Here is a 25,477-nt window from a genome sequence, read left to right as displayed (position 1 = left end):
TCTTATATCACTACTCCTGGATTGATATTCTGTCTTGTAAAACTGCCCTGATTGAAGTTATTGTTTCTGTTACTAGGAGACTTACAGATCTGGACGTTTTCCAACAGCAGCGCCCGTATTTGTCATTGAATCTGTGACAAACGGCGTTTTCCCTGCGAAGCGTCGCCCGGTCGCTGGGGCTGTTTTAACTTGCATACTTAGCAGTGGAAAGACTGAGGCTTTTGCCAGCGTAAATACAGCCAGCACGCTTTGACTCATGAGCTCCCAGCTTTGATTTCTATTGTCCGCGCGGCCCCGATCGGTTATTTTGACTTGAACGGCGGCCAAGTCGTGACCGAATTCACAAAGAGAAGCAGAGAAATGGTCATAAATGGAGACGCTGTGTTGCATAAGCGGTGGATGAGTCTGGCTTCTGTGGCCGATTTGCAGTCTGTGCTACAAACTCAGAGCATCATTTTCGTCCCTCCTGCAGTGTGCCAGGGCATCACCAACCGCCTGAACCTCCTGGGGTCCAGGGGGGACCACTACCTGAACATGGTCAAGACCTACAGCAACTGCACCGTCGTGCTGGAGAACCTGGAGGTCACGTACATGGAGGAGCACCATGACCTGTCCTTCCTCAGGGTAAACACTGTCAGACACATTTTATTACAGCATCACTGATGAAACGGTGCCATAATGACCTTGAAATTTACACTTTAAAGTTTTTCTTGGCTGTAGCACAGAGGATATGTTTGAAAACTACATTTTAGTACTAAAAATGACCATAATCTGATGATAAAACCAGTTTTAATGATGCAAAATGCAGTGAAATGTTCCGAAAACATGTATGATTGTTGCATTTGCAGCCTTCCGCATGTAATGACGCAGCGGCCTTTCACGGCAGCAGCACCGGCGCCTCGGCTCGGGTCTCAGTGTCGTGTTGTGTTGTGTCCGCTCCTCTTAGGAAATAGATTTAAAAAAATAAGAATCAGTGACGGCGTGCGATTCCAACGCGATGAATAAATCTTGGAAAACACTAACAGCAGCTGAAGTGTGCAGCTGTTTCCCAGGCTGTCCACAGCACCTGCATGCTGAACGCAAGTAAAATCCTGCGGATTTTTATGACTTAATTCACATCCAGTTTTTAATTTGTGCTCCTCATTGATGCTTTTAAAAAAAGAAAAAGTAATTTTAGGTGATTTCAGTTCGGTCTTAATACTTTATTGCCCCTTTATTTGTTTATTTCTTTCCGAACAGTCTATTGAAGAAGTGGGCGGCTACGTTCTGATCGCCCTCAACACGGCGCCCAGGATCCCTCTGGACAACCTGCGCATCATCCGTGGTCATTCCCTCTACGACGGGGGATTCGGGCTCGCCGTCATCGCCAATTACAACAGGAGCAGCGGCCTGTACACCAGCGAGCTGCTGCTGACCAGCCTGACCGGTCAGACGAACGCCACGGCGGACAAATTACACGTTCTCTGCACCTGTACTTATGTCTCCTCCTGTTTTCAGAAATTCTCAAGGGAGGCGTGAAGTTCGGGAACAACTACTTGTGCAACGTGGAAACGATCCAGTGGTACGACATCGTCAACGGCGACAGCAAGCCCAACATGGAGCTCCCGATGGCGAGCAACAACCCGAAGTGTGAGTGCTGCGAGGGGTGAGGAATGCTGGGCCTCGCTGCGAGCGCTGGACCGTCTTGAAGCGTTTCCTCTGACTTGTCCCAACAGGTGGAAAGTGCGACTCGAGCTGCTTCAACGGCTCCTGCTGGGCCCCCGGTCCGCTCCACTGCCAGACCTGTAAGCCTTAGTAACGGAAAACTGAACTGAGAGTGGGAGTGGGACTGAAGCTGAAGCTGCTGTTGTCGCTGTCCTCTCCAGTGACGCAGCTGAACTGCGCTCAGCAGTGCTCCAAGAGGTGTAAAGGACCTTCACCCAGCGACTGCTGCAACGAGCACTGTGCCGCCGGCTGCACGGGACCCCGGCCCACCGACTGCCTGGTGAGACAGACACACACACACACACACACTCTCTGATCCCTGCTCTTTATATGACGGCTTGTTTTAATCTGACCTCTTTTAATCACATATTTCATGGTGCAAAAGAGATGCTTTATGACCCTGTCACCTGCACGCTGCCTTATAACTCAGATAATTTGCATCCAGTGTGGACAGACGCTTCGGCTTTTACTGCAGGTTCATGTTTATGTGGAGGGAAAGAAGAAAAAAGTCAAGTTGAAAGCACTTTAAGCAGAAGTAGCTATAAAAGGTAAAATGACTGAAAACAGCTGAAAGCTTTTAAGAAAGTCTAAATAACTGAAATGGCTAAACGGTGTGTAAAAAGTGTGAGATCTTATGTTTGACACCATGTTATATTGTATTAATTAGATGCTTTTCAGCCGTTTGCTATTTTGTTTCCTTGTTTTTGGTTTTTATCTTTTGAACCAACCTTAAGGCAGACGGAACGATGCAGTCACTTCTCTCAGATTTCCCTTTTATCCAGCAGTATTCTTGGCTCTCAGAACAGCTGGCTGCGTTACTTTCTACATTTTACAGGCTGTGTTTTTTTTCATTAATCTGCATGTGAAGCCCCTGCAGTCGGAAAACCAGAGCCGTCACTCGGCAGCATCTGGTTCTCCCATCAGAAATCTTGCTGTTGCTTTCGGTACCGGAGACGTGTGACTGCTGATTGACTGTGGACGATCAGCGGCGGCCGCCCCCCTCCCTCCCCCCTCTGAGGCCGGGGACGGAGGAATGCAGTGTTATCGTTACCGCCGGCCGGTGTTTTGGTGGCGTTCCCGCGCCTGATGACGGCTGTTTGTGTCTCGCAGGCCTGCAGGGACTTCCAGGATGACGGGGTGTGTAAGGACTCCTGCCCGGGCCTCATGCGCTACGACCCCAACCTGCACCAGCTGGTCCCCAACCCCAACGGGAAGTACAACTTCGGGGCCACCTGCGTGAAGAGCTGCCCGCGTAAGAACGCCCTGCTCCATTCCGAACACGTGTCCCTGGAGACCGATACACCCGGCCCGAGTTCAATCATAAACTGTATAAACTGGAGAAGAAAATGATTGAGTTTCAGTGTGTGTTAATGCAAAAACCGCTTAACTCGCACTGTTTAGTCTGAACCGAGCGGCCCCATTCTGCCTTCCTCTGACGGGTGTGAATCTGACAAGGAGACGATTACTTGGATCTAAATCACACTTTGGAAAAGACACGTTCTCATTTTCAGCTGTAAGCAGCAAAACTTTGTGCAGTTTAACAAGTGGTTAAACACTTTAACATGCTTTTTATTCAGTGCAAACACTAAAATACTTGGAAATTACACCAAACTTAAGTGATTTAAGGCTTTTTCAACATGTTTTTGGTGAAAATTCTTTTTGAAATAACCACATACTGAATGACTATTGTAAATATTGTGAAATATGTTTGAAAAAAACATGTAAAATAATGTTTAACCACACTCACTCTGCAACTTGTGGCCTCAACATTGTCTTAAATGGGACGAATTTCATCTTTTTTAATCTATATTAGTCTCTCTTTATCTCTCCTAGTCCGTCCTAATGCTGAGCACTACTGGAGTTCAGTTATTTGTGAGTTTTAAAGTGATCAGATTCATTCAGAGCATTAAATCCTGGGAGGTTAAAGCCTTATTTGCATTTAGAGCATCTCATTTTATTTCATTTTTGGATTTTTCTGTGTTCCCATGATAACACTGTTCATCTTGTTGACATCCCAGATAATTACGTGGTGACCGATCACGGCGCGTGCGTGCGGACGTGCAGCGGGAACACCTACGAAGTGGACGAAGGGGGAGTCAGGAAGTGCGCCAAGTGCGAAGGACTGTGTCCGAAAGGTGAGAGTTTAAACCGTCTGCACGGCACTTGGACTCGAGACTCGCCTCCCACCGGTCGCCGTTGAAAATGTGTGTTTCTCCAGTGTGCAACGGGCTCGGCGCTGGAAACCTGATCAACACCTTGTCCATCAACGCCACCAACATCGACTCCTTTAAAAACTGCACCAAGATCAACGGCAACATCGCCATCATTCACACGTCCATTTACGGGTGAGTGCAGCTCAGAGATGCTGGTTAAAGTGTGGAGCTTTGGATTGATTCACAAACGCAACAATCGAAAGCTGAACTTATTCCAGAAGATCAGTAAATAAACAGTTTTATCCTTTTACTGCAGCAGATGATCTTCTTGGATCAAGTTTTAACTCGACCCTCCTGGGCCGTGTTTGTTTTTCCTTTTATCACACGAGTATCTGCTGTTTCCACCAGCAGTTTGTTGATTCGGCTTTTTTTTTTTAAGTCATTTTTCCTTGACTTTTGTGTGTTTAATCTTGAAAAAACAAAGCTAAATGCGATACACTGTCAACACAACATTGTGCAAAGTGGCTTCATGACATTTGTACAGACATTGAGATGTGCTGCACGGCTCCGTACTGATGTTCTTGTTTTGTTTTTTTTTTTCCTTTTGCAAACTGTGTTTATTGGTTTTTTGCAGTCGCACACATGAAAGAAAAGCAGTTATTGGTCGAGATGATGAAAGCATGAGTCACAAATTGCCCAACAACTAGAAACACTCAATTAAAAAAACAACAGTAGAAAATGACAGTACATAACAGTCATATTGCTAACAATGATAACCAATAAATATGGAAAAAAGGGGGAAACACTATTGAGGAGATAAATATAAAAATGTATTCATGAATCTGTAGGTCAGCTCGCAGCTGGACATCATCAGATTGTGTAAGTTTGCTGTTGTTACACAGTGTTAGTGCTTCTAACGGATTACCGTGTAACCTGCAGGGACGTGTACACCAGAACGCCCCGGATGGATCCGTCCCAGCTTGACGTGTTCAAGACGGTGAAGGAAATCACTGGTAAGGCCGCGTCAGACCCGAGTCACGCGTGACACACACCAAACTCACCGGAGGATTTCAGAATTAAGAACGCTCCCGTCGCTGCAGGGTACCTGTGGATCCAGACGTGGCCGGCGAGCCTGAGCTCACTCAGCCCCTTCGAGAACCTGGAGGTCATCCGAGGCCGCACCAAACGGTACGCCGCTCGTGAAGACCCCCCCTTCCGGAGTTTCACAGCCGCTCCAACACTGCAGCTGGTTCAGCTCCTCCTCCTCCTCCTCTGTCGCTGCAGGGGAATCCGCAGTGTGGCCATCACCCAGCTGGACGTCGACTTCCTGGGCCTGCGGTCGCTCAGAGAGATCAGCGACGGGGACGTGGTCATCCGGAGCAACCAGAACCTCTGCTACACCGACGGCGCCAAATGGAAGAAGCTCTTCAAGTCGGAGAGCCAGGTTGCCACGATAAGCGACAACGCCGACGCCACTGCGTGCGGTGAGTCTGATTTTCTTTTTTCACTCAGTTCAGAAAAAATTTGCGTTTACACGACAACGTTTCGGAAACGGTGTCGGCTGAAAACGGAGTGGATTTCCTGTGGGTGCTGATAGTTGCTTATGCATTGAAACCAGAGAACAGTTCAATGTAAATAACAGCGGCGTATGGTTCACAAAGTTCTGCATGAGGAGATTTATTTTTACCATATTTGGCCAAAAATTGATTAAAAAAAGTTTATACAAGTAAAATCTCTGAAAATGGATAAAGCCACAAGAAATGGGTAAAAAAATAAAGCTGCTTTTAAAAAAAACTTGAAATGACTAGAATTTCAAAAGATAAAAAATACTGAGGAGGAGCTGTGAAACTGCTGAGATCAAGTACAACAGCAGCAGATGTTCACCATCCTGAACTGTAAATAAAACCCCATAAATAAGACGCAGTTTGTACATGTGTATATAGATGTGAATGTTTCCAAGCTCGGCCTCATTTGAAAGGTTCACCGTGTTTTGCGGCTCCAGTTCAAGTTGATTTGGTGGAAAAATCAACAAAAAGGGAAAACTGGGAGCCGTGGCAATATGGAAGCCGCCATTGTTGTTGTTGTCCGTCTACTGAGCATGTGCAGAAGAACGGCTTACTGCGGCCGTGGTGCGCCGGCGCAGCAGCAGCATTTCTGCAATCCGGAGCTTCTTCAGAAAGCATCCCTCGTGTCTTTTTAACTTCCGATGTGATTAATGCATTATTTAATGTCCTAATTGTCGTGTGTGTGTGTGTGTGTGTGTGGTTTTGCGTTGCAGCTGCGAGGAACAACACTTGCGACAGGAAGTGCACGGCGGACGGCTGCTGGGGCCCGGGCCCGGACATGTGCTTCGCCTGCCGGGACTTCAGCCGTGACGGGAGCTGTGTTGACTCCTGCAACATCCTGGAGGGGTGAGGGGGGAGGGGGAGGGGCTCTGCAGCCAAACATCAGATCTCTGCTCGCCGCACTTCGCTCCATCTTTATTTTCGCGACATTAGGAAGGAGTTTGCAAAGTGTTTAGTGAGCCAGAGCCCACGGCGAGGAGGGCACGTTCGCTCCCGTTTGTTTATCTCTGCAGATCTCTGTCAAACACTGCAGCTCCACACGCTTACAGTTTAACTCCAGGCATCAAGGCTTCGACTTCACATGTAACTGTTTGATTTGAGGCTTGCTGGCGGTGAGAGTCTGTCAGTTTTGTAATTGTGTTTTTTTATCTTTTTGTTTTTCTTGCAGGGATCCGCGGGAAGCAGTTATGAATAAAACCTGCGTGGAGTGTCACCCCGAGTGCCAGCGGATCAACGGCACGGCGACCTGCAGCGCGCCCGTATGTCTGTCGCAAACCAGACACTCGCTGAAGTTTGAGTAGTGCCAGTGTTTCTCTGAACCGGGTGACGGTGGCGAGTCAATGTAGCGTCATGTCCGTTCTCGGAAAAATTAATTAAATGAAACAAAAGAAAACAAAAGTTTGACCTAGAATAACATTTTAAAGGGGTGATGAGTGGGAACTGTGTAATGTAACTTGTGTCCACTGGGCGGCAGTGTTGAGGCACAACAAAATCCAAATCAAAAGACACTCAGGCCCTGTTTACGCAACATTTTCTAGTCAAAATGCCAAACTTTCACTGTTTTCAGTGTCTGTTTCCATGGCAACGGTGCTCGGAGTCACTGAAAATGTGTATTTTTGAAAACGGCTCTGAAAATGCTCTGACTCCATCTCCATCTGGAAACAGTCAAATGCAACTTTTCTAGTAGATGAACAATAACAACAATGCGTTTTCAGTTGAAACGTCATGTAAATGGGGCCTACGCTGTTGTTTTTTGGTTTCCTGTTTTTTTTAGATGTAAGTTGTTTGAAAAAAGAAAAGTTTGCTGTGGATACATTTCACTGGAGATTTAAATTTTCATTCACAAAGATACTTCAAACGGTACCTCTTCAATGGCTGCGCCTCTTTCATGATGTGCAAAAGCTGATGCTTCTTTGTCATCATGAGATTAAAACATTGAACATTTGTCAACCGCAGCCTTTCTTTCATCTATCAGACCAAATCGGTGTTTAATTCACATTTTTAAAGGCAGCTCAAATTTCAGAGATGCTCACAAAAGCTAAATATTTCATGGCGTCAGTCTGCAACAGCAACAAAAGGCTTTAGGAGACTTTAACAACATTGGGGGAAAAAAAACTATAACATATCCTTCTAATCGGCGTCTTTATCCAAGTCTCACTTATTTAGATTATTCTGTTTAATCTCCTGCTGAAAGCAGCACATTGACTCCTTCACCTGAGGCTCACATCAGATTTAAACTCCCAAAAAACAAGCACTATAGCCTGTAAATAGAATATTATTCATGAATGTTAATCCTATTTTCGTGTGTCAGTCAGCCACAATCAGTGAGCAACACGGGTAAACATTTACACAGCATGTAATTAGTTCCAGAAGCTGCTGATTTCTCCATCCACAGCCGTGCTAATAAACCTTAATGCCGTGCAGCCGCGAGACGTGCCGAGCGGCGAATGGAGGGTGTGACTGCACCACCCGCTTGTATAACTGTCTCCTTGTATTCTTGTTTCGATTGGAAACAAGTTGAGGAGCCTTTCTCTGGGAATCGTGGGAGACTTTTATCGAAAATCGAAGCGCGGGTTTGAGGAAAAGACAGATTTATATGAGATAATAAATCACAGCTTATGTAAGCAAAGAGGCTGTCTGAAGCGTTAAACATTATTCTTTATGGATTCAGAGTTGTGAACAGAATTGATATTTGTTTTTGCGCCTTCAGGGTCCTGCAAACTGTACGAAGTGCGCCAACTTCCAGGACGGACTGTTCTGCGTGTCCCGCTGTCCACAAGGCGTGCCGGGGGAGGGCGACTCGCTGGTGTGGAAATACGCCGATGACGCCAGAGTGTGCCAGCTCTGCCACGCCAACTGCACCCAGGGGTAAAAACGCTGTCTGCACAAGCTGGAAACTGGAGCTGCAGACATTTCTCTGTAGTCATGCTGTTTCAGAAGCCAGATCGTCGGCCTCGATCTCGATGATCCCATGCAGACACTCTACTAGAGCACATTGTTACGTATTTACATACAGATTTTCTCTTTTGAGCTGCTTTACTTGCTGCTTAATAAAAGAGAAACGATCAAAACCTCGTTTCTGTGCTGTGTGCACGAGAAAGTGAGGGATCGGTTCTAACTTTAAGACAGTAGATTGGTGGTAAACCAGCAGTTTCAGCTGCAGATGTCTGCAGGCAGTGAGATGAAGCGTCCATCATGTCACTGAGCTCCGTCTGGAGCCCCAAGCAGGAAAGGTTAGGAAGTAGAAGAGCGCTAGAAGACGAGTACAAGCGGTTTCTTCACACTCTTGATCCGTTCAGAGGAGGCTTTAGTTTCCTCCTGGGCTCTGAAGCTGATGCTAGCTTAAAGGCTTCGTCCTCCAGCGTCCTGGATGAGGGTTTAGGAAGGAAGACACAGCCTGTGATCAGAGGAGCCACCTAGTTACTGGAATAACACACTCCTCTCTGCTGGAAACCGACACACACTTTTATGTTAATTTCAGATTCAGAATGCCAACTGAAAGTAGTGTTTTCACCATTTGAATGTGAAACTTTTCTGACACAAAAATGCAAAAAAATGATGCGTCTCACCTGAAATGTTGCCGTGTAAACGGGTCACAAATGAACATTTAAGCACAACTAAAGCAACATTTAAAAAGGCTTAACATTCATCTTACAAATAGGGATTAAATGCTGTAACTTAGACAAATTAGGAGATTTTCAAGATGTAAGATGCAGAATCTGCAGAGATTTCTGCAGAGCAACAGTAAGGCGAGTCATGTTTATTGATATAGCAATCAGAAAGGTATCATTAGAATAAATATCAATAAATCAAATCTATTGTTTATTGGAAAGCCTGAAGAAATAAATGATAGGTAGCCTACTTCATTTTTTTGCACATTAACACCAAGTTTTCACTTACATGAAATAACTGGACACATTGAAATTATATTCAAATAACTTATGGATGATGCACATTTCTATTTAATAAAGAAGTAATTGCAGTGAACTGATCCAAACACACCTCAGACTAAATCTTTCTTGCCGTTTTCTTATCTTCTCTTTCTTCTTCTGTACGTTCATAACTTCAATATTTACTCTTCGGTAGAGTCATTTTTTTTATTCCTCTTCCGTTTACGTAACGCTGACGGGGTGTGTTGGTCACGGCGTGCAGAGGTCGGACCTCATTAGTTCCACCCAGGAAATGCTGCACAAAACCAACTGAACCTCACTGACGATACGAGGCGGCGCGTCGGGGAGCTGACCTGAAAACAAACTGTGATCTTTAGACCGTCTGTCAACTCCGCAGCAACTTTATTGTGCAGTAAACTTCTGAACGGACTTACCAACACTTCTGAGGATCGTCGTCTGAGTTTATCCGTAGACCATTAGCCAAGACGTAGAGGCGAACTGGGAAAGTTTGAAGAAGAGCCAGCTTGTTTTCATGTGTGAAGAGCTGCTGCAGCTCAGGGGGAATGAGTCCTGCCTCACTGTGTTGCTGAAACTGGATCTATCCACCTCAACATGTGAGATCTGTCTGAACCGGGGGGGTCAAACACATTTTAGGCCCTGTTCACTGAACAGCATGTCAAAGAGAATCATATTGTTTTTGCATTTTTTGTTTCAGAAAAGGTTTGTGTTGCAGCACAACTTCCATGGAGTTAAAATCGTGACCAAACCTCACAAACACACAGTAGTCTTCAATGCTCTTCAAGTACTAAAAACAATTCTACCGCTGTGGGACTTTTGGCGCTAATATTCCACCTTGCAGGTTCACAAACTGCAATGATCCCCACACACGCCAGTCAACTTCAGAAATGTCCTGTAATTTGAACTCCACAGCAGCAGGGGGCGCTGTTCACTTCATCATATCACCATATTCTCTGCTCATTGTGTTAAATCTAGTTTCTCCTGCTGGTATCTGCGATTCAGAGGTAAAGTCAGCAGCTTCTGTTGTCAGCCTTTAAGAAAGATTTTTTGGGAAAAAAATCATCCCGGCAGTCTGAAATCCAACCTGCAGCGCCCCCTGCTGCTGTGGAGTCGACAGTGCAGGACATTTCAGAGAAAGTTGACTGTTGAGGGTGTGGATCTCATTGCATTTGTTGGAGAATCTGCAAAGTGGAATATTGGTGCCAAAAGTCACCTGGTTTTAGAAATGTTCATGTACTTGAAGATTATTTTCTTGTACTTGAAAGATTTTGGTTTGCACTTGAAGGATATTTTTTCGTAACTGAAGAAATATGTTTCTGTGTTTGTGTTTCTGACACATCTCGTATTTATTTCATAGGTTTGTCTCTTAGTTGCGAAACTAAAAGCATCAGTTTGTGAAAGATGTTTTGTATTTGTAAACCACACTGAGTTTGTGAATCACTGGGTGTGAGTAAAGCATGTTTTATGTATTTGTGGGTTTTTGGCAGGATTTTAACTCCATAAACTTCCTCTTGAGCGAGCCAGGCTGGTAAAATAATGCCATAACGGCCTTTAGATTTTCACTTCAGAGTTTTTCTTAGTTGTGAAACAGAAAATAAGTGATTTAAACATCCATATTTCCTCAAAACCGAGCAGCGACTTCTTCAAATGTTTGCAGTCTCAACATCAAACCGGTCGTCGTGCAGCGTCCGTCTGTTTGCTGACTGGATGGTTGTGTTTGCAGGTGTGTCGGACCAGGGCGTGAAGGCTGCCACATTAAACGGTGAGTCGATCTCGCCGCTCGCCGCTCAGCTCCTCTCATCTCTCCTCCTCCGTCCCAGTCGGGAAGTCTGACTCTGTCCGGGTGTTTTTCAGGCCGATGGGGCTCTCCATGGTGTCGGCCGGCGTGGTGGGCGGGCTTCTGGCCGTTCTCATCGCGGGGCTGTCTATATTCGTGCTGCTGCGCAGACGACACATCAAGAGGAAGAGGACCCTGCGGCGCCTGCTGCAGGAGAGAGAGGTGAGGCCAGGACGGGGTCTGGGATTTAATCCATCCAGCTATTCTGAACATTTTCTCTTCTATCATCGTATTTATTCTGAACACTGTGGCATGCTGGGTAAAGACAGGCGCTGATGCAGACTCTGCTTCCCTCCACAGCTGGTGGAGCCTCTGACTCCGAGCGGCGAGGCTCCGAACCAGGCCCTGCTGCGCATCCTCAAAGAGCCCGAGTTCAAGAAAATCAAGGTGCTGGGCTCGGGCGCGTTCGGCACGGTCTACAAGGTAACCCCGCCCCTAAACCCCCCCCTCCAGCGGCCTCGCCGAGGCTCTGCGGCTCTGCTCCCACTCATCTGCATCTGTTGTTCATTTTTCAATTAAAAGTCCCTTTTTTTTTCTAAACTTGCCCGCTCACGCAAGAGTGACTCCACTCTCACTCTCACTGCGCTGTGGGGGTTTCTGTTTTCACTTTGTGCATGTTTCATACGAGGGAGGATTAAACGAAGAACCACCAACCTCCTCAAGGTTAACTCTTATTTTAGGAACCGTTTTAAATTTACAGAGAAATCCCCACAGAGGGGATGGACGTCGCTCAGCTCGATGTTGTTTTTTAAACCTTTGGCACTGTGTGTGTTTTAAAGCAGTGTCCACATGCACAGTGTGTATGAGGATCATTAACCCCAGTGTGATGGTCATCGTGTGTGTGTGTGTGTGTGTGTGTGTGTGTGTGTAGGGTCTTTGGGTCCCAGAGGGAGAAGATGTGAAGATCCCGGTGGCCATCAAGGTGTTGAGAGAGGCCACGTCACCAAAAGCCAACAAAGAGATCCTGGACGTGAGTCCTGACAGTAACGTTCCTCCTGTAGAGAAGGAGTCGGGACGGAGGCGGCGCCGTGCTGCACGCCGACCGTCTCGTGTCCCTGAAGGAAACGGGATTAACTCGCTGGAGGGAAACGTGTAGGCGTCGGTTTGTAATCGTAGGCTGAGGTGCTCTGAGGAGGAATCCGGATCCTGACGCAGAGAGAGAAGGCAGACTCGGCTCGGCTCCGATCCTGCGCCTTCCTGCTGCTCGGTCACCGTGCGTCTGCACACTCTGTTTACCCCGCGGCGGCAATTTAACGATTACGTGCTCCCAATCTTTCTTCTCATCACACGGGCAGGATTACAGAGCAGCGAGGAGAGAGGTGCTCATTTCTGAGCAGTTTTTGTACTGGATTACTCATGCAGAGAGTATGCTGCACACAGTTCACGGCACACACTCTGTTTTGTCTCCACTTGGTGGACGCCATTTTTTCCTGGCTTGTAACAATTTATTTTTTTTCTCTCTATGCAAAATTATAACATCAGTGGCAATCATATAATACATGAATAAAAAGTAAATAGTTCAGAGAAGACAGACGCACCTGATGGTGCATCTGGTTGGATCGACCATGAAAATGAGAAACTGTTAAAAACTGCCTGAGCACACGATCAGACAGAAAAAACAAGTGTAGGTCTTCAAAATGCTTTTAGAAAGTCATGTTTAAGGTGATTTATTGCAAATAATAATGTATTATTTAGCATTAAATGATGCTCAAATGCATGTTGTGAGATTTTACAGATAAAGGGACTTTATTAAAGTAGAAATGCAAAAACATGCTTGAATAAATGCGACTTATGTTCATGTGAAACAAAAAAAGCTTGTAAATGATCAAAAATATCACTGGCTTACAAAGAATCGACGTGATTTTCTTGACTTTTGTTTCACTGTGAAATTGCAGTTGGATGAATTGAGGTTGTAGCAGACCACCAGTCAGTGGAAAATGAAAATCTGCATCGTCTGAACACACAGAAAGCGGAGGAACAGTATCTCTCAGATTTATTTCTGCTGTTAGTTACCGTGAGGAAATGTTTTTTTGGTGTGTGCGCAGGAGGCGTACGTGATGGCCAGCGTGGAGCATCCCCACGTGTGCCGCCTGCTGGGCATCTGCCTGACCTCCACCGTGCAGCTCATCACGCAGCTCATGCCCTTCGGCTGCCTGCTGGACTACGTCAAGGAGAACAAGGACAGCATCGGCTCGCAGCACCTGCTCAACTGGTGCGTGCAGATCGCCAAGGTACGACACGCACCCGGCCCGTCCTCGTCGCAGGTCGTCTTGGAAGGTTTCGGGCTGAACGGCGTTTGAAGAGATTCTCTGTTTTCCCTCTGGCCTCAGGGGATGAGCTACCTGGAGGAGCGCCACTTGGTGCATCGTGACTTGGCGGCCAGGAACGTCCTGGTGAAGACTCCGCAACACGTGAAGATCACCGACTTCGGCCTGGCCAAGCTGCTGAGCGCCGACGAGAAGGAGTACCACGCAGATGGCGGAAAGGTCGTAGCGCTCGTCTGTGGCCCAGTCAGAAAAAAGAGAGCCGCCCGTAATAGAAAATGACATATTTCTGCTCCAGATTGTATCTTATGTAAGCAGCGCGCTTTATAAATACTCCCAAACAGGAAGAGGACGTCCAAAAGAACAAATAAGTTGCTTTGTGCTTCTAGAACTCACCGTCTCTACTGGACGACAGGCAGCGTTTTAGCAGTTTGTCTCAGGAAATATTCAGATTGAAGCAGGTTACGTCCTCAGTTTGTCACAGCAATGTAGAAATCTGACATTTGTGATCGGAGGAGATTGATTTAAGACATTTCTGTTTTATTAACGGATCGTATAAAAGCTACAGCCTGTAGCATCAACCACACAACGGTCCTGCCGTAACTGTTTCTAACTGAGAGATGCTGCTGTCGTCCTTTTCAGCTTCTTTCCATTAAACATGACGGCGATGCATTTCTCTGTCTTTCATTCTAAATCCGATGGTTTCTGTTCCCAGGTGCCGATAAAGTGGATGGCTCTGGAATCCATCCTGAACAGAACGTACACACACCAGAGCGACGTGTGGAGCTACGGTCAGTTTTCCCTTCTTCTTCAAACAGGACCATGTTTTACTAATTATCTGCTTCAGCTATTGAAATTGAATAAATCATTTAGTTCATGTAAGTCTAACAAAACTAAGTTTTTAAAAACAATCTTTTAAAAATTAGACTTATTGGTGATTGATTTGTTGCTTTTAACATGATGTTATATTATTGTTAAAGGCCATTTGGATGCACAAGCAATAAAAAGAATAAAAATCAAGTTTTAATCACACTGAATTGATGATTTTTGCGCTGAAGCTCATTCGAAAGAACAGTTTTACTTCCACATGTCGGTGTGGAGGCCCGCCAAGACATTTAGAAAATTCTTGAAATTTCAAAACAAACATTCGTTGTTAAAGAAAACTCTCTGGGACACAACACTGAGACGGAAAGCTGGTTAGCCATGCTGTCAGGCTGAGTTTGTAAAAACATCCACAATGCAACAGTTACAGGGGAAGCTTTCATTTCATTTTTCATCATTAAATTGGCTTTATTTCGAAGTTGTAGTCATTTTCCGTTGTAATTGGTTTTTGTAGATTTTTTATCATGACATACGTTGTAAAGAAAAACTTCTAAAGTTTCCATTTAAAGGTCATGATGGCAGTTTTTTTTTTTTTTTTTCTGTGACTCCTGAACTGAAGGGAGTCTGAGTCCACTGCAGATATGTAAAACAGCTGGAGCATTGGTGACAGTCTCTGCGGGGAAATATTTATTCATTGCTAAATAAAAGCGTTCTAGCAGAGGGGGGGGGGGGGGTGTTGTTGTTGTTGGACGGGGATGAAGCTCGTATTAAAGCGTGAAATGAGAAGGAGAACATGGAGAACAGGTAGAGCACACCTACACACTGCCCGTCTGCAGTGGACACTTTCCCATCAGCCCACGTAAACACTTCTCCCAGCACACACACACACACACACACACACACGCACACGGGGAGAGAAACCGTTTCCAGATCTTCTCCCCCTGGAGGGGGTTTGATCTTCCGCTCAATATGGCAGAAGCATCAGCAGCAGCAGAAGTGACGGCTTCCTCTCCGCCCTGCTTCACTCCCACTCCCGCCGGCGCCGCCAGCTCGTCAGCATGCTCTGTTTGGATAGCGTGTGATATTTGCAGGGAGTACATCCTGTCACTCTCTTCTTTCTGTATATTTATTTATCTCTTTTTTTTCCCCCTCCTTGTGGTTGGGGACTGAAACAAAGTGAATGACGGCGGTGACATTCAGCAGCCGTCCTCCGCTCTGCTCCGTAGGTGTGACCGTCTGGGAGCTGATGACCTTTGGGACCAAGCCGTACGACGGGATCCCAGCCAGCGAGATCGCCGGCGTGCTGGAGAAGGGAGAGCGCCTGCCGCAGCCGCCCATCTGCACCATCGACGTCTACATGATCATGGTCAAATGTACGAGCGGCGGGCGGCTCGGCCGACACGACACTTTATATATTCACACAAGGACAAAGTTTCTGCACTATTTAAAGTCAGTATATGAGGACACAATTTGGATTTTTCGGGCTAAAATGCCACAAATATGATGATTCAGACTTTAAAAGCAAAAACCTGTAGATATTAAAGGCTTCATTTAACAAAACACACCAGTCATTTTTGTTTTTTTGTGACTGTCGGCCAAAAAAATGTGAATATCAATGAAAATATTTTAATTTTGTCTGTTATTTCGGATTTTTCATATTAAATTGAAAAGTTTCAGGCATTTCTTGGATTTTGATTGATTGATTTTGATTAAAGCAGCTAGTTAGGAAAAGTGGTTCATTTATCAAAATTCTATCGTCAGAATACTTCAACTCACTTTTTTTTTTTAAATTTCAGGATTCCTACGGTAAATTCATTTAGAGAAAGTATATAAAATATGAGGCTTGAACTTTGCTGGCTCATCCAACATGTTATTCCAGCAACATGTTTCTCAATAGATTGGCTCAGAATTCACCAAAAAAACTGAAAAAAATGTGAAATACTTAATTAAATCATAACTAAGTAACCAGACTGGGTTTTTAAAAAAAGCATCTGAAGGATTTCTAGATGATCTGAAGAAATGAAGAAGGTCAGGATACAAGAAAACATCCTGACATTCAGAAAGTGCAGTTTTTGTCATCTGTAATGTGAGGAGATCGTTTCTGACGCCTGTTTTCTGCTGGTGTTTCTGCTCAGGCTGGATGATCGACGCCGACAGCCGGCCTCGGTTCCGGGAGCTCATCGCCGAGTTCACCAAGATGGCCCGCGACCCGTCCCGGTACCTCGTCATCCAGGTACGGCCCGAGTCCCGGTCCGCCGGGTGTGTCCGGATCGACCTGGAAACAAACACTCGCTTCCCGCTGCAGGGCGACGACCGGATGCACCTCCCCAGTCCCACCGACACCAAGTTCTACCGCAGCCTGATCAGCGGCGAGGACATGGAGGACGCCGTGGACGCCGACGAGTACCTGGTGCCGCAGAACGGCTTCTTCTCGCACGCGCCGCTGCTGCACTCCACGGTAAGATGGACGGCCACTTCCACAACCAGGAACGCTGCTTTATTGGAACGGTCTCCCCTTTCACTATGATCAGCGTCTGGAGGCTGTTAGTCCCTTCAGTCAGATCAATCAGTTCAATCTGCTTGTTTTCAGACTTGGCAAGTATAGAAAAATGACCTTCTTCTGATCTGAAGCTGATTTTTCAGGCATTTTAAACACTTGTTTTTGTGATGAGTGTTCAGTTTGACTCCCTACATGTGAAGACAAACATCTGTTTTAACCTCTATTAGCAGTTATCCACACTCACAAGTGATCAGTCATCAGTAAAGACTGCACAGAAGTGCTTCATGTCAGGGATTACAGTTTTTTTCTTCTTCTTCTTGTAGTTTCATCATGAAAACAACCAACAGCACCAGCTGGTGGCCCTCCATGCTAACTGCATGTTCAGTTTCTTCCGTTTCTGTGTAAATAGACGCCGTTTCCAAAACGTTGCCACGTAAACATGAGATTTTTCTCAAACTAAAATGCAAAAAAAAGATGTTTTCATTTGAAATGTTAAACAGTCTTATTGCAAATGCAACACTTCTATTTAAATACAGTGACAGAGTATCAATGCTCCAAAATCCTGCAGCCAGCACAGGGAAAATAAAGAGGGAACAGCGTAGATACTGCAAACCGTATGATATAAAACCCAACACAGGTTCAGCCTGAATGGAAGAATGCTAACTGTGATATAATTACAGCGATTAACGCTGGGATAAAGGAATGATTCATGGACGCAGTGGAAACACGTTTCTCCTGAAAACTCATCCGTCTGCATCGCTCAGTGATATATTCCAATACGGATTACAGTTATTACGCTAATGAAACGCCAGGGGCAAAGGCCTGAACATAAACCACAGATAATGGTGCAACAGAGATGGAGAAATAAAACAATTAAACTCCCATTATCGAAGAAATTGGACATATGGTGAAAAGTGGATAAATACTGGTTACGCTGGTTTTTATGTATTGAAGGTTTCTATAACAATTACTCCTGAAAATGACACAATCTCAACATAAAGTCAATTTTAATGAAGCCCTCTGGTGTAAAATACAGCGAATTAACCCCAAACGATCAATGGGAAAGAACTGTGAGTAGAGAAACGCAAAATTACACTACAGATATCAGAAATCAAACATTTTCTTTTGCATCAAGATACTCTCACTCAGCTGAGGGTATTTTTGAGCATATATTTGTTACATGCCAAGACAAAGAATTCTGAAATTCAGTTTCAGAAATAATTCACTGCATGTGTTTGTGCTCATATAACGGGCTGAGAATGAATATAATTTAAAATGCTTTAATTAAGAATATATGTAATCAAAAAAAAAATGCTTTTAGCACTAACTTGCTTGATGAAGGCTTAAAAACTTGTTCTGTTTACATGAGGTTGCGTCTGTGCTGACTGGACTTTACTGTGGAGCGTTTTACTCATTCAGCAGCTCCTCCACCCGTCGACACCCAGAGATAAAGATCCGCTGGAATCTGGACTTAAATCAACACGAGACGCGACGTTTCTGACGGTTTCACACCGAGTCCTCCTCAGACACCAAAACAGCATGAAATGTGCCGGAAAAACAAGCAGCGTGAATTATATATATCTAAAAAAAAAAGAAAGGCAGCACATGCTTTAGTAGCTGTATCTGAAATCTGAATTGTGCCGTTTTAACGGCGTTTTGGGAAAAGGGATTTCTGCATAAATCATTTACCCCGAGAGTTGGAATGGAAATCAGCTGATTCTTTTAGCTTGCTGAGAACAGTTAGCGTCCCGTTCAGTCAGCGGGGATTTAACTCGATCTGAGAGATGAACCCGAGAGGTGGGCAGCCTCGACCCGGCCCTGAACCGGTCCTGAACCCGGTCCTGAACCCGGCCCTGAACCGGCTCTGAACCTGGTTCTCTCTCGCGGACAGTTTGATCGTCTTTACAGGCCCTGGGCCTGCCTTCATGAGACGTCGCCCACGCAGCCTCATAAATCCTTCAGCCTCTTTGCTCAATATCCTTTCCTTGTTGAAAGTAATTGCTTTGTCACAGCCGTCACTTCAATTCAAACGGACGAGGAGAGTTTCAGTCATATCAGCTCTTAAAATTCAACAAAGCAAAGTGATGGTGAAGAAAGTGAGCTCGACTCACTGAAGCTCCGTTTCAAGTGAAAATGTTCTCGTTTTTAGAAAAGAGTTTTTTCGAAGAGTTTTTGAAAAATTGTAATTTCTCTCATTTCCACTCAGAGGTAATTGGAATATTTGAAAAAAGGTTAATTTCTCGGAGCATGTTCACACAGTTCCACATTGGAGGCCTTTTCCAGACAGCTGAATTTCCTGTTGCTCCGAGCGCCGTTGTCATGTCATTTACACGAAAACACAACCAAAGCTTTCCATTTTCACCTGAAAACATATGATCAGTGTATGAACAACGATTCACCTTCAGAGGTGCAACATGTGATGTTTGGGTCAAAGTTCAAGATGTCTATTGGTCTCACACACAGTCTCACCTGCTACAGTGTGAAGTATTTGCACAAAAACATGCATGTTGATGAAAAAAAAAAGCAGAAATTGATCAAATATAAAATCTTTACAGTAAAGATAAGAAAAGTTAGTATTTTTCATGGTATAATGTAAATTCTTATTTTATTACAAGGAAATCTTGAAGAATGTGGGTTAAAAAATCATCAGTGTATCATTTTAGGAGATTTAGCTAATGAAGACGTTCTGTGGAGCAATACCACTTCATACCACAGGGTGGTGTATTGAGTCCAGCATCTAGTTGCTTGTAGGACACATTTTCTTATAAATGAATGTTTTAGAGAAGCAGCAGGTCGGATTGGACCTGACATTGACTCGCGATAATTTAAAGTCTATACCGGCTGTACTTAAAATCAGATGATTGGTTTTGCAATTAACAGGAGGGTGATGGTGATTTTAAGCACATTTGATCCACTTATCAATTCAATTTACTCCTAAAACTGTATTTCTGAGTTAATTTCAAGGCGTTTTGATTGAAATAAGAGACACGCAGTAATCTGATCACCACAGATCCTCGTGCTGGAGCAGCTCACCCACAATTTAGGAATGAGTTGCAGTATGAGGACTGTAGGGTTTCACCACAATTTTGTCAAAGTGAAAGCAGCCATTCTGGTTCTCCGTTGTGTATTTTAGTGTTGGTGTGTGCTTACAGGATAGCCTGGACGCTGCAGTAACTCATTACTGCAGTAAATTGTTTGAGACTGAAGTGGTTGTGATGAATGATTATAGCTTCCAGTCCGTCTTCAGCTTCCTGCTAAACCTGGTGGCTTGGTGCGCCGGGTTGCAGCTTTTTGCAGGCTGGTTTTGGTCCACAGGCCTTAAACCGATTAAGTCATAAAAATTGTGCAATCATCCAAATAAAACTGAATTGACTGATTGATTGATTGATCATTATTTTGTGCCTTGCAGTCAGAGAACAATAATCAAAAGGAATCAAAAGTATCTGCTGATGGAAAAGAGAACAAATCAATACTCATGGTTTTCACATGTTCACTTGATTGTGTCAGAGTATCAAACACGTTTCTGTCCCACACTGCGCCTCCTGTGGCCTTAACTCCAGCTATGCTGCCTATGTTTCAGAGCGTCACTAGTAGCATTGGGACATGTCACAGCAAAAATGGCTTATTGGTAAGAGCAACGGAGCAGGCCTCCCCTGCCGGCCTTCGTCAGCCATGCTGTCCAGGAAGCGAGGCGGGCCTGACGCCGCCTCCTCTGGTCCCTCTGTTGCAGAACGGCCAGCCGAGCAGAGACGGCAGCCTGGTCCTCCGCTACATCCCCGACCCCACCGACAAGCTGCTGAACCAGGCCTTCCAGCCAGCTCCAGGTGAGTCCAGCTCTGCAGTCTGCTGCTGTCTGGGGACGAAGGGACATCTAGTGGACAGGAGGTGAACTGCACCTCCCTCCAGAGAAGGTTTTGTGGGAGTTTTGAAAACATCTTTTCATTTTGATCACGTCTGAAGACATCAGATCGGCATTTTTAAATTATTTTCTAGGTGTTTTGATGGTGTTAAGCTCACCAAAACACACGTTTTATAGATTTGAAAGTCAGCCTGCTGAACAAACACAAACTACAAACCTGCAGAAGTGACTCTCTTCAGTTCAGTTTTATTTCTACAGCGCCATATAGAACAGAGGTATTTCTCACACACCTTCACAGAGGAAAACCTACGATTTACCATTAAAACAATGTCAAGGAAAATCAGTTTCAATACAAATCTGTGAAACAGGCCGAATCAGAAATATAAAAACACGTCCTGACGACATTCTCACCTCTCATTAAACATCCACACACTGAAAGTAACCATATGAAACACTTTTCGTTTTTTTTACAAAGTCTAAACTAATACAGGTCATTCTAACTCACATCTATGAAATTACTAAATCATAAATATCTGAACTGAACTGTAACTTGTTTTTGCACATCGCCCAATTTAAAACAACCCCAACACACACACACACACACACACACACACACACACACACACACACACACACACACACACACACACAGACGGAAATAAATATCAGCTGTTATATTGGACTGATACTGATATCAAGCAGCATCAGACTCAGAGGTGAGGAGAGAGAAAAGCAAGGAGACAAAACGTTTGTAATGTTTCAAAAGAGAAAGACAGTGAAATTAAAGAAGCAGTAAAAATCTTCCCCAGCGGTCCGAACCTACAACCTGCTGTTAGCTGTAAGTTTATTCAACAGGAAAGGGTGAAACCTGACCTTTAAAAGCAGAGACTGAGCTACCTGAAACTGGGGAAGTCGTATTGATTATTAGTGAAATACACAAAGTAATATTCTATATTTCCTAAGTAAAGCATTAAATCTTAAAGTAGATTTAATACAGATGAATTAAACGATGATAAATACGAGACTTCCAGACTAAGAAGTGAAGAGTTCACCTGCTTCCAGAAAGTTATTTTTAATGATATATAAAATAACAGCGTCAAGCTGCCCCTTTGCAGGACTTGATTGTTTTATTGACCGACTAAAGCCAAATGTTAATATAAAGCCACAGGGTTTCAAGGTTTCAGTGTGCAAGTGTTCACTAGTTTTCTTTCATTTTCACTTTTTACTTTCAAACTCTGTTGTTATTAGAATAGCTGTGCTTGTAAATATTGTTTTGTTTTGTTTTCCAAAAATCACTCAGATTTACTTTAGTTTCTGTTGGGAAATCAGATGCAAGATTTAGAATTTCGCTTCTTTACTTTTTTATCTTCTTAGACAGTATTTCAAGAAAAAAAATCATGTTTTATTTGATAAACTTTTGGCAGAGAGTTTTGAAGAAGAAAAACCTTTAGTTTTGAATCACTGGAGGGTCTGTCAGGGCTTGGGTGTCAAACATAAGGCCCGTGGGGCAAAACTGGCCCACAAAAGGCTCCAATTCGGCCCAACAAACCACCCAATAAATTAAGCATGGCCCAGCGTGACCCACTGCATTGTTTTCAGCTTCTCTGCCATTTCTGGAGAAACGAGCATCTCTTTCAAAACTTTCCTGAAACCAAAACTTGAAAACGATGCAATTAGAAACAACCGTTTCATTTCTGTCTTCCAGACTACATGAATCAGAACGGCGTGTCGGACATGGCCAACCCGATCTACCAGCACCCCGGCCCGCCCCGCAGCCTGCTGCCCACCATCTCCTCGGTGGAGGCGGAGTCGGAGTACCTGAACTGCTTCAGGCCCGGCGGCCCCGAGTACCTGAACGAGGCGGAGCCGCCGCGCGGCCCCCCGCCCCCCTGCAACGGCCTGCACAAGTACCACCCCCAGACCAGCATGGACAACCCGGACTACCAGCAGGACTTCACCCCCTCCTTCAAGAGCCACGCCAACGGGCACATACCGGCAGCGGAGAACGCCGAGTACCTGGGCCCCGACTGAGGAGAGCCCGGTCCGGAGGCATCAGCTGACAAAGCACAAACTCTCCTCCCCTCTGAAGTCCTGACTTCCTCCACATTGAACCAGTCTCACTCCACAAACTTCCCTGAACAGACTTTTATTTTCTTGAGGTGAGAGCTGCTGGATCGGACACTCGCTGCGCCCTTTTCTTTTAAAAAAAAAAAAAACACACGCAGAGCTCTTTCATCCAGATGTGTCGGCGCAGAACACGTGTTCTAGCTTCAGACCGTGAACATTTCTCTGTGGTGACGAGTTGTGGGAGTTCCTGAGGCGGCTGGTTCACATTCCTGGGAGGCCCGATCCGACGGCCGGCGAGGATCCCGCAATGGAAAGAATGTATCCTGGATGTCGATTGGGAAAACTGGTGAATTCTGTCATTTGAACATGTTACTTTTAATGCTACAGAGCGCCCTGAGGGTCATGGCGGGAAGCTTTTGAGGACGGCGGCTTGTTGCACAATTGGAAGTTTCACAAAGTTTGGCTGAAATCACTTTAATGTCCCGCAGGGGGAAACGTCAGAGACGTGACCGTTTTACTGCAGAACCTCTGCCGGGAGACGCGCACGTCTCGTTGCACAAGAATGTAACGTCAAGGCATCAGTGAGGAACTACACCATCCAGAGATAATATTGCATAACTTGAGCAAAAACAACATGATGTAGCTTAACAGGGCTAAACTGGCAGAAGAACAGAAGGAGGTTCTGCCAAACTGTTGATGAAAAATGTTTTGCAGTTTAACAGGTACTGCAGCACAACATGAATGAGAATGCTTAAGAAAATGCCAACATAACAAAGGATTGCACATGAGTGCAAATCTAAATTCATCAAGTTATTTCCTGGTGCCTGTCGGTAAACTTTGCCAAACTTCTTGCTAAATAACTCTGACATATGGTGAAGCCAAGCAGAAATGTTGCACTAAAGTTATTTCAAAGTTCCTCGCAAAGCTTAGAAAGAATTTCGTGAGGTCATGTGTTTTTTGCGTGGTAATGGGCCCAAATGGGAATTCTTTAAAAAAAAAAAAAAAAAAATCAAATGCAGCAAAACATGCATAACAGTGCCGAAGTATGGGAACATGTGCAAACGGATGGGAATGCTAAAGAAACCTTCGACAACTGCTGTGAGAATCACTGGGAGAATGTAAAACTGTTGCACGGAGACACAAAATCTTTGCAAAAGCTCGAAATGATCGCGATTTTCTTGCTAAAATAACTCTGAACATTATAAATTGCACAAACAGTGGCTACTGGATTGCATCGTCCTCTAAAAGCAGCCTGGCCATGACCCGAAGCGGCTCCATACGAACCTTTCTGTGGCGCCTCTCGGCTCCGGAGCTCGGAGCCCAGCCCCTCTTTTCCCCAGAGAGCGCCGTATCGCACCAGCCATGTGGAGAATGTGACGGCAAACACAGCCAATGCGATTGTGTTGTGTGCTTTGTAGTGCAGAACCTGCAGCACTTTTGTAACGTGAAGCGTATTTGTGGAGAGCAGGGAAGTCTGCGTACGCAGAGAGCTCTGGACTTGTCGGGCTTTCCTGCTCCTGACGGACAAAACCTGAATGAAATCGTCATTGAGTCGAATCCTAGCTTTATTTTGATTGTTTAAACTTGGAAACCTGTATGAAAAATGCAGGTTGAACCCCAGTTTTTTGTTTTTATAGTAGCTTTTCCTGTATATTGTTGATTTCCTTTAGTTTCATGGACTGTTTGACACCGGGTGTTGACGCCGTGTCTTGGACTCTCTAGCTTCAAACCTCTTTTTAGTCCTGGTAGAGCATTAACCTTTCGAACCGTATTCCTAATTTTAAAGGGATATACTATTGTAGCAGCCTGTAAGCCTTCTTTTTTGCAGATTTGACACAGGTACATGTACAGAAAACAGCCATTTTTACTGTGATATACCCCGAAAATAGCATCGTATAATTTATACTCAATACACAGTTTTGTCATATTTTACCTGAATATGCACCTATTCCCATTTTGTGATTATGTCATTTGAAAGTGAATAAATCTTTTTTCTATGGAGACATGTTGTTTTTATTAATAATTCTTGCCGCCGTGTTGCTTGCTGCGATTGATCCACCATTGTTCTGAATTCCACAGTCAACCAGGACATTTTAGAGCGCTTCTGCTTGATAATAAGCTTGATGGAGATTATTTCATTTCCCAGCAGGACTTGGCACCTGCTCGCACTGACAGACGCACCAGAAGCTGGTGCGGGGATCATGGTGTTAGGGTCCTTGATTGGCCCAAAAACTCACCTGATCTGAAGCCCATAGAGAATCAAGAGGAAGATCAGAGACACCAGAGCCAGTAATGCAGATGGCCTGAAGACTGCCGTCAGAACAACCTGAGCAGTGCCACAGGCTGATCGCCTCCAGGATGCACTGATGCAGTACTTCATGCAAAAGGAGGCCCAACCAAGTATTTAGTGGACAGAAATGAACATACTCTTCAGAATCCTGACATTTCTGTGGAAAATATTCTTTTGTTCCCCCCACTGATCTTATGTAATATTCTAATTTCATATGAAAATCAATTTTGGGCATTCATTGCGGGCCACAATCATCCAAATTCCATTAAATAAAAGCTTTAAATGTTTATTTTGTGCGTAATGAATCTATATGATATTTTGGTTTCTGAAATGAGTTAATTATTCTCTGTATTTCAGGTTTACCTACATACACATAGTAATAAATGTTATATTTTTATTTTCATACACTCACATATTTATTCAGAGTGCGGCCATATGCATGTAACCACCCACACACACATCTACACTAAATATGCAATCATGCAACCACGTACTGTATGAAACCATA

General features: G+C 44.6%; 1 protein-coding gene across 1 annotated transcript in view; it reads left to right on the top strand.

Annotated features, from left to right (window-relative positions):
• egfra (epidermal growth factor receptor a (erythroblastic leukemia viral (v-erb-b) oncogene homolog, avian)) overlaps positions 1-24,680 on the top strand; it is a 53,056-nt gene extending 28,376 nt beyond the window's left edge. Inside the window, exons 2-28 of the mRNA XM_030116081.1 lie at positions 473-624; positions 1,240-1,426; positions 1,498-1,629; positions 1,716-1,784; positions 1,866-1,984; positions 2,815-2,956; positions 3,723-3,839; positions 3,923-4,049; positions 4,797-4,870; positions 4,958-5,045; positions 5,142-5,341; positions 6,136-6,268; positions 6,591-6,681; positions 8,133-8,290; positions 11,054-11,092; positions 11,185-11,329; positions 11,468-11,590; positions 12,039-12,137; positions 13,213-13,398; positions 13,498-13,653; positions 14,147-14,222; positions 15,480-15,626; positions 16,389-16,486; positions 16,559-16,711; positions 20,334-20,381; positions 20,484-20,577; positions 22,318-24,680. Coding sequence (XP_029971941.1) covers positions 473-624; positions 1,240-1,426; positions 1,498-1,629; positions 1,716-1,784; positions 1,866-1,984; positions 2,815-2,956; positions 3,723-3,839; positions 3,923-4,049; positions 4,797-4,870; positions 4,958-5,045; positions 5,142-5,341; positions 6,136-6,268; positions 6,591-6,681; positions 8,133-8,290; positions 11,054-11,092; positions 11,185-11,329; positions 11,468-11,590; positions 12,039-12,137; positions 13,213-13,398; positions 13,498-13,653; positions 14,147-14,222; positions 15,480-15,626; positions 16,389-16,486; positions 16,559-16,711; positions 20,334-20,381; positions 20,484-20,577; positions 22,318-22,643 — 3,479 coding nt within the window. The 3' untranslated portion in view covers positions 22,644-24,680. The remainder of the gene's footprint in view (positions 1-472; positions 625-1,239; positions 1,427-1,497; positions 1,630-1,715; positions 1,785-1,865; positions 1,985-2,814; positions 2,957-3,722; positions 3,840-3,922; positions 4,050-4,796; positions 4,871-4,957; positions 5,046-5,141; positions 5,342-6,135; positions 6,269-6,590; positions 6,682-8,132; positions 8,291-11,053; positions 11,093-11,184; positions 11,330-11,467; positions 11,591-12,038; positions 12,138-13,212; positions 13,399-13,497; positions 13,654-14,146; positions 14,223-15,479; positions 15,627-16,388; positions 16,487-16,558; positions 16,712-20,333; positions 20,382-20,483; positions 20,578-22,317) is intronic.
• The last annotated feature ends 797 nt before the right edge of the window (positions 24,681-25,477 follow it).

The sequence above is a fragment of the Salarias fasciatus genome, chromosome 18 (assembly GCF_902148845.1).
Source record: "Salarias fasciatus chromosome 18, fSalaFa1.1, whole genome shotgun sequence".
NCBI lineage: Eukaryota > Metazoa > Chordata > Actinopteri > Blenniiformes > Blenniidae > Salarias > Salarias fasciatus.
This window is presented reverse-complemented; position numbering and strand designations above follow the sequence as displayed.